Raw genomic sequence first — 9,269 nt, 5'->3', positions numbered from 1 at the left:
CTGCCCAAATCTTAGTGATCAATTGTGATGATTAATCAGACTTAAAAAAATACATATACATATTTTTTATTGAACCAATTAAGCTTTTTTTAAATATTAGAAATACATTAAAATGTGTAAATACAAATTATTATTATTATTATTATTATTATTATTATTGTTGTTTAAGAAAATAAACATTTTATTGCCTAAAAAGCAATGAATGGCATTCCTTTAATAAATATGAACCAGGTGAAGAAAATGCCGGAGTTAAACTTACTTTTCGATCTCAGGCGCACAGTGAACAAAGTCGTGACTCCAGAACTTGAAGGCAGGATTCTTGATCAGCTCGATGAAGGTGATGAGGAGTCCCCAGGGGTGAGGTCTGTTGACGATCAGCCTCTCCAGCAGAACCCTGCAGGACAAGCAGAGTGCAATCAGCCGACAGAGGTTCTGAAGAGGTCGACCCGACCCGGGACGAGCGGCTCTCACCTGGTGATCTGCTCCTGGATGGCCTCGGTGTTGGCCTCAGCAAACAGGTAGAGCATGGTGCAGCTGAAGTAGTGGGTGTGGCTGTTCGGGTAGCGCAGCTGATTGGCTATCGCGTTCAGGAACAAGTATCGCCCTGGAAACACGAGAAAATGGAAATGCCATCAGGTGATTCGGTTTAGCCTTAAAGTATTCACACTCTTTTCATTACAAACACAAACTCTTGGCATATTATCACGATTTCATGCGATTACATTTGATGTAGTAGTAGCTGTTAAATTTATTTCCATATAAAAGCTGAATGGTGTGGCATGCAAATTTTTATTTATCACACAATAAAATGATTAATTACTCAGAGGGTTTCCTACCTTCAGTGTCCAGGTCCACAGCCAGGTTCTGGAAGATGTCCATGTGTGCAGAGTGTGTGATGGTGCTCATGGACGGGGTGCTGCCCTTGTTGTGGATGTGAGCGATGGCCTGTGTGCCGACATACAACACTAACGCGTTGATCAGCTGGATGTTGTAGCGGTTTCCTGGCTCGTTCGACACCTGGAAGGAAACAAAAATGAGCAAATGTACAGTTATATAATTGCGTGTTGTTGTTGTTGCAGCCATTTTCACATGTGAGTGTTAAAAACTCAGAGGTGAGGGCTGTGGTGAGTGGCAGCTTACTAGGATTTAAAGTGACAAACTCTAAAACAGCTCAAAATAGACAGAACTGAACAAACAAATCTCATCTTCTGAGAATGATTTTGTGCAAACAATGTAATAAACATGTTTTGTATAGGCCAGAGACATTTCCTAAACTGTTCAAGGAATCATAATAGGTTCCGTTTAAGACATTTTGGGCCTTAATCTTTGATACACAGGTTGGGTTTAAGACTTTTTAAGGATGCACAGACACCCTGTGGTCGAGGAGGAAGTGGTTTCTAACCTGCAGGTTGCTGCGAAGCTCAGACAGGAAAGTCACAGGTGAGCGCGTCTTCAGGTAGGAGTCCAGATCCTTCTTGAACTGAGACGGCATGACGCCTGTGAAGTTGGTGAGGATACGGGGAGCGATGTTGATCTCGCTCAGCATGTCCACCTGAAGGAACAGTGGAGAATTAAATTCAACTCCAAATCTGCAGCTCATTAACAAAAAGTTAAAGTTTAAAGTTTGGAGCTGCGTTTGGTTACCTTTAGGTTGGGCGTGAAGGGATCCGGAAGCCTCATGTTGCGTGGGAAGGCACTGAGGATGAGGTTGCGGAGCTGGATGCAGTTGGGTGGGATAACATCACAGAAGCCATAATGGTAATCGCAGAGGAACTCTGGGAAATCATGCAGCAGGACCAGAAGCACCCTCAGTGTGCCCTGAACAACAAACAAGAGAAGCATTAGACTGCTGCAAACTGCTAACCCTCCTTTTCAGAGTTATTCAAACGTTATTCGTGGCCTGTACCTTGTAGAGGATTTGCATAGGTTTGTTGAGCTCTACGTTCCTCAGGAAGGGAGCCAGATACTTAAAGAGGTCAATCAGCAGCTGTGCATACATGGGCCAACCCTGAAAGAAGTTCACCATCATTATTTAACCTCTGAAAGATGAAAACAACCAGTGTCTGACTCAGAGGGGGAATTCGAGGCTCTCCTACCTTCTGCTGGGGCGTGTGCGCCAGCATCCTGGCGATGAAGATGCGATGGGAGATCAGTTCCAGCCAGGCGTACACGAAGCCGGGAGCTTTGGTGGGTCTCAGGATGTGGAACGTGTTGCTGCAGGGAAGAGCAGAAACTTCAAGAATCTGATTTCACAAATGAACGAAGCAAGGGATTACAACATATTGACATTCTGCAAAAACAGTACAAGTCACTGTCCTCTTACCCATTAGCTGCTAATGCAACATTCTTTGGTCTAATGCGTCTTTTATCTGATGTTCTTTAGGAGCCTTGTTTTTATGCCAGGAAACTGGTATATGAATTTAAATGTTGCCCAAATTTAAAACATCTCGTTTGTTTTACCAGAAGGCAGTGAGTGTCTGGAAGTTGATGGTCTCCAGGACGTGTTCGGGCGCGTTGAGCTCCAACAGCAGCATGATAAAAATCCGATGGTACGGCAGCTGCTGGAAGTCCGTGTTACGGACATCGTGGTCCTGGATCAGCACTCCAACGACGATCCCCAGGACCTGAAGCAGGACGGAGCAGAGTCAGTTTTTTACTTCTAGATTAAGATGGACTAGATGATCAACATCAAGCAGAAAAACACAGTTTACCTTGTTGAGCAGGTTGATCTTTGTCACGGTGTTGGTGGCCTCTCCAGAGTGCTTCACTAGCAGGGCTATGAGCCGGACAAAGGCATCCAGGTTGTGGTAACATTTGGCTCTGATGATGGCTACGCTAGCTGCTGGGTTGTGCTGCTGTTCAGCCTGTGCACGATAGCTGATCTCCACGCACATTTCTGTGCACAGCCGGAAGAACCGCGTGATCAGGTCGTCGGTCTTCAGTATGCCCTGCTGGTGCATCTGAGCAGAAAACAACCGGAGAGGATGTGAGGAACAGCAGCAACGCATGGATTCATTAGTTCAAGATTAAATTATCTTCAGATCCAGAGAGGAACGATCTAGAGTCAGCACAGCTTCACATATTACAACTAGAAGTCAAGCTGAAATCTGGGAGTAGTGATGGACTCTGACCCGATCCTTTAGTCACATGAAAACAGTTACGAAGTCGGCCTTCTGTCACCTGAATTACATTTCCAGGATTACAGAAATAATGTCCAAGGAAGATCTAGAGAAACTAATCCATGTTTGTCTTTAGTCGCATTGATTCCTGGAACAGGTCTGTCCAACAAAATAATCAATCCTCCAACTACAACTGATCCAGAATGCTGCTTGGTTTCTGACTATAACCAGGAAGACGGAGCACATCACCCCAAATCTAAAGTCTCTACACTGAGAGCAATGAATGGCTTAGCACCACAATACAGTAAAGATCTGCTGTTCCATCAACCATCCAGACCTCTCAGATCTTCTGGTTCTGCTCTGTATTCCCAGAACCAAACACATAGAAGCAGAATTCAGCTTCTATTCACCACAAACAAACTTCCAGAAAACTGCAAAACAGCTGAAAACACTGAGTTCCTTAACATTAAGGCTAAACAAAACACCTGTTTAGAGATGCTTTTGATTGATAAATAGAATCAACATATTTGATGAGTACCGACGATGGCGTTTGACAAAATGTAATGTGTTGTGTTTTTATGACTTAAAGCACTTTAAACGTCCTTATTACTGACACAAACTTGTAACTTGAAGACTAAAGCCTGTAAAGGAGTGCCAACCTGGCCGACGAAGGCAGAGAAAGCCTTGGTGCTGTCCCTGCCAGCTGCAGCCGAGTGATACAGGTTGACCCACTCTCTCAGCAAGTACTCTGCCTTCTCCCTCAGACCTGGAGGATCATCGTATTCGGAAGCTTGGGAAATCCCAGAGTGCATCATGAAGTTGGGCCCTCCGTGTGCCCGGTCAATCATGGCTTCGTAATTGGAGCGAACGACATCCATCAGCTGGGGAAGCCTGAAGATGAGGAGGAGCGAGTCAGCAGAGGTCCAAAATATCAGGATAAACTTCAAATTCATCACCACAATTACACAATTAGCCTTCTTATTATTGATAATGGCCCAACATTTTAGTAATCATCTTTTCCAAATATCTTATAACAGTTTTATAGCAAAGAACAAATATTGTTGCTTTCTATGTCCTCAATAAATGTAATAAAAACTTTTATTTTTTTGGTTACAAGTCCTTAAAATCCTCAGTGATTTAGTTTGGTGTTGAGTCTTGATGCTTTTATACCCAAATGATGAGTCAGAATGAAGTACCTGTACTCAGGTGTAAAAATGAAGGTGAAAGAATAAACATTAATGTATGTAGGAAAAGGTTAAAATACAGCCTGAAAACACAATATAAGTAAATAAATCTGGCTTTTGTGGACAGCACTTCCTGTTTTAGTTTTATTTTGTGAATGAGGTCTTTACCCCTCGGGTGCGTTGGCTCTGGAGTGTGCGCAGGTTCTCATCAGAATCTCGATGGTCTGGAAGAGGTCGGCCTCCGTGACGTGGCTCACGCTGCGCTCGTCCACCAGCAGCAGCTTCACCAGCTGCATGGCGAATGCCACCGCCATGTAGTGGAGTCCATTTTCCATCGACTGAAAGGCGACATAAATCAATTCAGTAACGCCTCAGACTAAAGGGAGAAAACCAGGAAGTAAAGTCAGTGTTTCTACCTGCGCCAGGTGCACATCGTACTGCTGCATGTTCACCAGATGGTTCCTGATCAGAAGCTCCACTGCTTCCACGTTATACTTGTATTCATCCCGACATTCAATCAGACACCTATAAACACAGAGCAGATTTCACGTCAGGTTTTCATTAACAGAGCACAAGAGTGCAGTTTTCACAAAGGTAAATTCAGGCATTTTCAAAGATTGAGGCAAGTTTCCACTAAAAGTTTCAATTCACTGATAGATGATATAATTTATTACCGATATTAATATCTTGTGATAATATTTTATATTCTACAGCAGGGACAAAGAAAACTAAAATATAACAAAAATGTATGTTTTGGAATGTGTCTCACTCACACCTGACTGATCAGAGAACAAAACACTAAGAGTAACAACATTGATCAATGTAAATAATATAAGCCAGACAATATTTATATTAATTGAACAGAAATCAGGTAATTTTAAAACTTTGAAAATACTTAAATGAAATTCCAGCATTTTCGTAGATTGCATACAAACCATGAAAGACTCCATAATATATACATTTGTTAGTATTAAACTGTCCTAAAATACAGAGGAGTGAATTTACCTGGTAATCTGCTTATTGCACCACTGCGGTCCGTAGGCCCGTCCATCCTGCAGAGCTTTCAGCACCAGCAGGTGGCACTCTCTGTAGCGAAGCAGCAGGTCAGCATCAGCACCACTGGTGGCGTCCAGGAGACCTTCAACGGCCTTACGAGACAGAAAGCAGCTCCGTTACACATCAGGAGCCTCATATGTTTCCATAACAACCACGCCTCAGCTGCCGGGTGTCTGCCACTGAAGCAGTCCTACCTTCTGCAGGAGGCCCAGGGCAGCAATGCCGTCCCTGGAGTTTCGTGCCAAAGCCACGGCTTCCAGCAGGTTCCGCAGACCTTGGGTCAGCGGGTTCATGGCGAGCGCTGGAGGAATGGCATGAAGGTGCTGCTCCAAGTCTGTGATGCATTTATCGTAGATCTGAGCCACGTCGTCAGTGGCCCAGGCTTGTTGCTAAGCAAAGTAAAGGAAATAAAGTTAAAATCATTTCTAATTTGACTACATTTTATGGGGTTGTCAGAAGGTTCTGAATTATGGGAAGTGGTTAATAAAGTAAAGCAACTTATTTTCAAAACTCCTGTGGAAGAAACGATCAGAAAAAAAACACAAAATTAAATAATGTAATTACAAACTCTTTATAGAAAATGTAGTTCATTTGAAACCTAAAATGTAATTTTATTAATGTAACGACATCTTAAGATCCTGTTGAGGTTTTCCAAGTATAACCCAAACTTTCCCTTCCGTTAAACAGTTCAGTTACTAAAAATTTACCTTCATGGGTTGAGCCAGGAAGCCAGTGGGTTGGGAGAGATCGTTGCTTGGTAAGAAACCGGGAATGTTCCTCGCAAACTCCTCATAAACAGCCAGCTGTTTAGGGTCCACTCCTCCCACCTGAGAGAGAGCAGCAGTGAGCGAGGCTGGGTGAGAACTAGCTGATAGCTTCATGACCGGGCAGGGCGGCGGCGTTACCTTGAGTCTGATCTGTTCCGGCATGCGCTCAGCCTGGTAGGTCAGGACGACGGGGTCGCAGTAGCGACGGCCTTCCTGCCGCGCGTGCTTCCTCAGCTCAAACTCCTTCAGCAGAGAGCAGATTAAAACACTGATGAGTAAAAAGCGTTTGGATCAGTAATATTAAGAATTACTGAATTAACTGAGGTTGTTTTGTTATACTTCAAATTCCATTTTATTTTTTCCACCAAAATTCAATCATCAATCTCAGGAACCTGTTCAATTATGTGACTGACTAGAGGAAGAGACGATAAACTAGAACATTTAAAACAATTCTGTAAGGTTCCATATTGTATCAAATTTCACCAGTTTATACTTAAAATAGGTTGGTGAATACATTTCTGTAATTTAAATTACCAGTATAGTAAAATATACATAATATTCACAAATAGGAGAGAAACACATAAAACACATTTTATAATCTTTTTTTGAGAGTCTTGAATATATTCAGAAATCCCATGACTAGGAATTTAAATTAGTTTTCTGCACCTCTACCAACAGGTGCCATGATGGAGAAGAGTCAGAGTTATCGACTCACTGTGGCCAGCCTCTTGTCCATTTCAGGTCCAGCTTTCTCCACTGCAGTTTTCTGGATGAAGCAACAGGCCAGTTCACAGTTATCCTGAGCAATCCTGGCTGCAGCCTCCTCCATCATTTCTCTCTGCTGTGGCGTCGGTGCCTGGTGATAACGACGAACACAGAAGCCATGAAGGACTCCGACATGGAAAGAATAAACTGAGGTGCGTGAGCCGCCAGTGGCACTCGGCTCACCCTGAGCGCCGCAGCGAAGCTGTTCTTCAGATTGGTGGCGATGCTCATCAGCAGCGGCTCGCGGCAGGTGATCATGGCCATGCCAGCAGTCAGGTTTCTCATCATGTGGTGGGCGGCTACGCGCATGCGAGACTCCTCCGAATCCAGGGCAAAGTCCTTCCTGATGATCTGCTCACATGTTGTCATGGCAATTTTGATGGAGCGGTCCACCACGGGGTGCACCAGCTCCTGGACCGCTCGCTCCACAGACTGACGCACGCACTGTTTGAGCTGAGGATGAGCCTGGAGCAGAGCGATCTGCAGGCAGGAAGGAGAACAGGATCCCTGTCAGATCAACTGAGAGGTGTCCGCTGGACCAGTGGATCATATTTAAAAAGTATCTGTAATTTTCAGCCAAATATTTCCCGGGATCATTAATATTTGATTGATTTTTTTTGACTTACGTTGACATTAATGTTGATATGTGGAGCCAGGCCCGCCAGGGCGTAGACATTGATGTCATGGTAACTGAACTGAGGCGTGGGCGGCCCGGTGGTGGTGCAGGTGGTGGTGGTGGCAGCCGGGGTTGTAGAAGGAGCTGGAAACGGAACAAAGTCACCTGTTGGCCACAAAAAGCAGATCAGAAAAACAACAATAAGCACTTTAGCAAGTTATTTTAAAGATGCAGTATACAACTTTTATAAAAAATATTTTCTACATATTTGTTGAAACTGTCACCAAGTTGTTGTAGAGGAAAGCTTAAGAAAAACCTGTTCTGCCTTCTCCCAGTGCTAACCAGAAACAACCAATCGGAGCCAGGATGACCATCTTAGCGCTGTCAATCAAGACTGTGTACGCGCAGCTCCCTCCCATTTGCCCTCTGCTACCATGTAGCTCATTCCTGTCAGCAGTCTGTCGTGAATGCTAAAGCTAGTAGCATGGCCATCGATCACAGAGGATAAATAGTTTTTCTGTGACGGTGAGTTGTTCCTCTGCTTTTTGCACATTTAGCAGCATGTTCAAGAGATTGATTGACAGCATTAAAACCCGCCTCCCAGCCCTGATTGGTTATTTATTACCGAAAGCGGTGAACTCATTCACACAGCAGCAGTAGGTCAGGGAGAAGATTGATCTTTTCACAGATTATCTGTCTCTTATTATACAGCCGCGACATGACAACATTTTAACAAACGTGTTAGAAACTTTTTTTTTCAAAAGTACTGCAGCTTTAATGCACATTTTACTTTAACGCTACAAAAGGTTAATATTTATGGCCATTTTTTCAGTATGTTTCTGAAGAATGTGAAAACAGAAACTTGGCATGAGGTGATAACCTGTGGTAGGAGGCGGCAGGATTTCGTCTGGTGGCTTCGCTTCTTTCTTTGGTGCAGACAGCTGCTCCTCCAGGTTCTTCAGCTTGTCTTTGTCCTTCAGCAGGTTCCCTGGCTTCAGCTCATTGATGTCCAGAGACAAGTTCTTACACAGAACTTCAATCTCAAACTTCAAATTCAACTGAAGAAGATAAGAACAAGAAATGAGAAAAAAATTATTCCATTTTGGTTTTGGACTGGATAGAAAACAACTGAATAAATTACCGCCACTTTATGATACCGTCAACAGTGAACTACCAACTCCAGGTCAATTCCCTCCCTTATTTCCTGTGCTTTAACAACTGCGTGCAAGTGTATTTTTTTATTAAGCTTATTTTATTATAATTTTTAAACAAACTTACATATTTTCCATCTATACCCAGTTTTTGTTTACTAGATGCACCAGTTGCCACTAGGCCCCTTGTTGAAATACATTAAATGTGTCACATACGCCAAAATCCCAGTTGCTGATTAGTCAAATATTCAAAAAATTCATCTAATTTAGTCTGATTGCCATTTTTCATATGGTGAGAATGTAAATTATGGCACAAGATGAGTGAAACCTGTAAGAAAATCAGAGCAGAGCTGGAGGAAGTGATTTACCTTGAGGTCATGTTCCTGATGGAGCTCAGCGAGAACATTCATGATGGCCATAGTCCAAGGGTTCTGAGGCCTGAAGACCTGCAGCATGAAAATATAGATTTAGCAATTAAATCAAATTTATATTGCAAATTTACAGCACAAGTTTTGTACATAAAATGTCAAAAAAGAAAATCTTGAGCACAAAAAAAAAAAAAAAAAAAAAAAAAAACACAAAAATTAAAAAAAACAATTTAAATTTTTTTT

General features: G+C 42.9%; 1 protein-coding gene across 7 annotated transcripts in view; it reads right to left on the bottom strand.

The window, feature by feature from the left end:
- Positions 1-9,269, bottom strand: part of cnot1 (CCR4-NOT transcription complex, subunit 1) — a 39,378-nt gene that overhangs the window by 4,318 nt on the left and 25,791 nt on the right. For all 7 annotated transcript variants that reach the window (XM_015059862.1, XM_015059863.1, XM_015059864.1 and 4 more), the window contains exons 28-48: positions 9,027-9,104; positions 8,388-8,565; positions 7,518-7,672; positions 7,075-7,371; positions 6,842-6,982; positions 6,265-6,369; positions 6,067-6,186; positions 5,554-5,748; positions 5,309-5,451; positions 4,720-4,828; positions 4,472-4,641; positions 3,779-4,010; positions 2,712-2,960; positions 2,461-2,624; positions 2,097-2,214; positions 1,907-2,008; positions 1,645-1,818; positions 1,403-1,552; positions 837-1,017; positions 472-604; positions 260-394 (exon numbers count right to left, since the gene is read on the bottom strand). In XM_015059862.1, the coding sequence (XP_014915348.1) occupies positions 260-394; positions 472-604; positions 837-1,017; positions 1,403-1,552; positions 1,645-1,818; positions 1,907-2,008; positions 2,097-2,214; positions 2,461-2,624; positions 2,712-2,960; positions 3,779-4,010; positions 4,472-4,641; positions 4,720-4,828; positions 5,309-5,451; positions 5,554-5,748; positions 6,067-6,186; positions 6,265-6,369; positions 6,842-6,982; positions 7,075-7,371; positions 7,518-7,672; positions 8,388-8,565; positions 9,027-9,104 (3,329 nt within the window). The remainder of the gene's footprint in view (positions 1-259; positions 395-471; positions 605-836; positions 1,018-1,402; positions 1,553-1,644; positions 1,819-1,906; positions 2,009-2,096; positions 2,215-2,460; positions 2,625-2,711; positions 2,961-3,778; positions 4,011-4,471; positions 4,642-4,719; positions 4,829-5,308; positions 5,452-5,553; positions 5,749-6,066; positions 6,187-6,264; positions 6,370-6,841; positions 6,983-7,074; positions 7,372-7,517; positions 7,673-8,387; positions 8,566-9,026; positions 9,105-9,269) is intronic.

The sequence above is a fragment of the Poecilia latipinna genome, unplaced genomic scaffold (assembly GCF_001443285.1).
Source record: "Poecilia latipinna isolate Pla-1442-1.1 unplaced genomic scaffold, P_latipinna-1.0 Scaffold1665, whole genome shotgun sequence".
Lineage (NCBI taxonomy): Eukaryota > Metazoa > Chordata > Actinopteri > Cyprinodontiformes > Poeciliidae > Poecilia > Poecilia latipinna.
The sequence above is the reverse complement of the archived record's forward strand: the minus strand, read 5'-3'. Positions and strand labels throughout refer to the sequence as shown.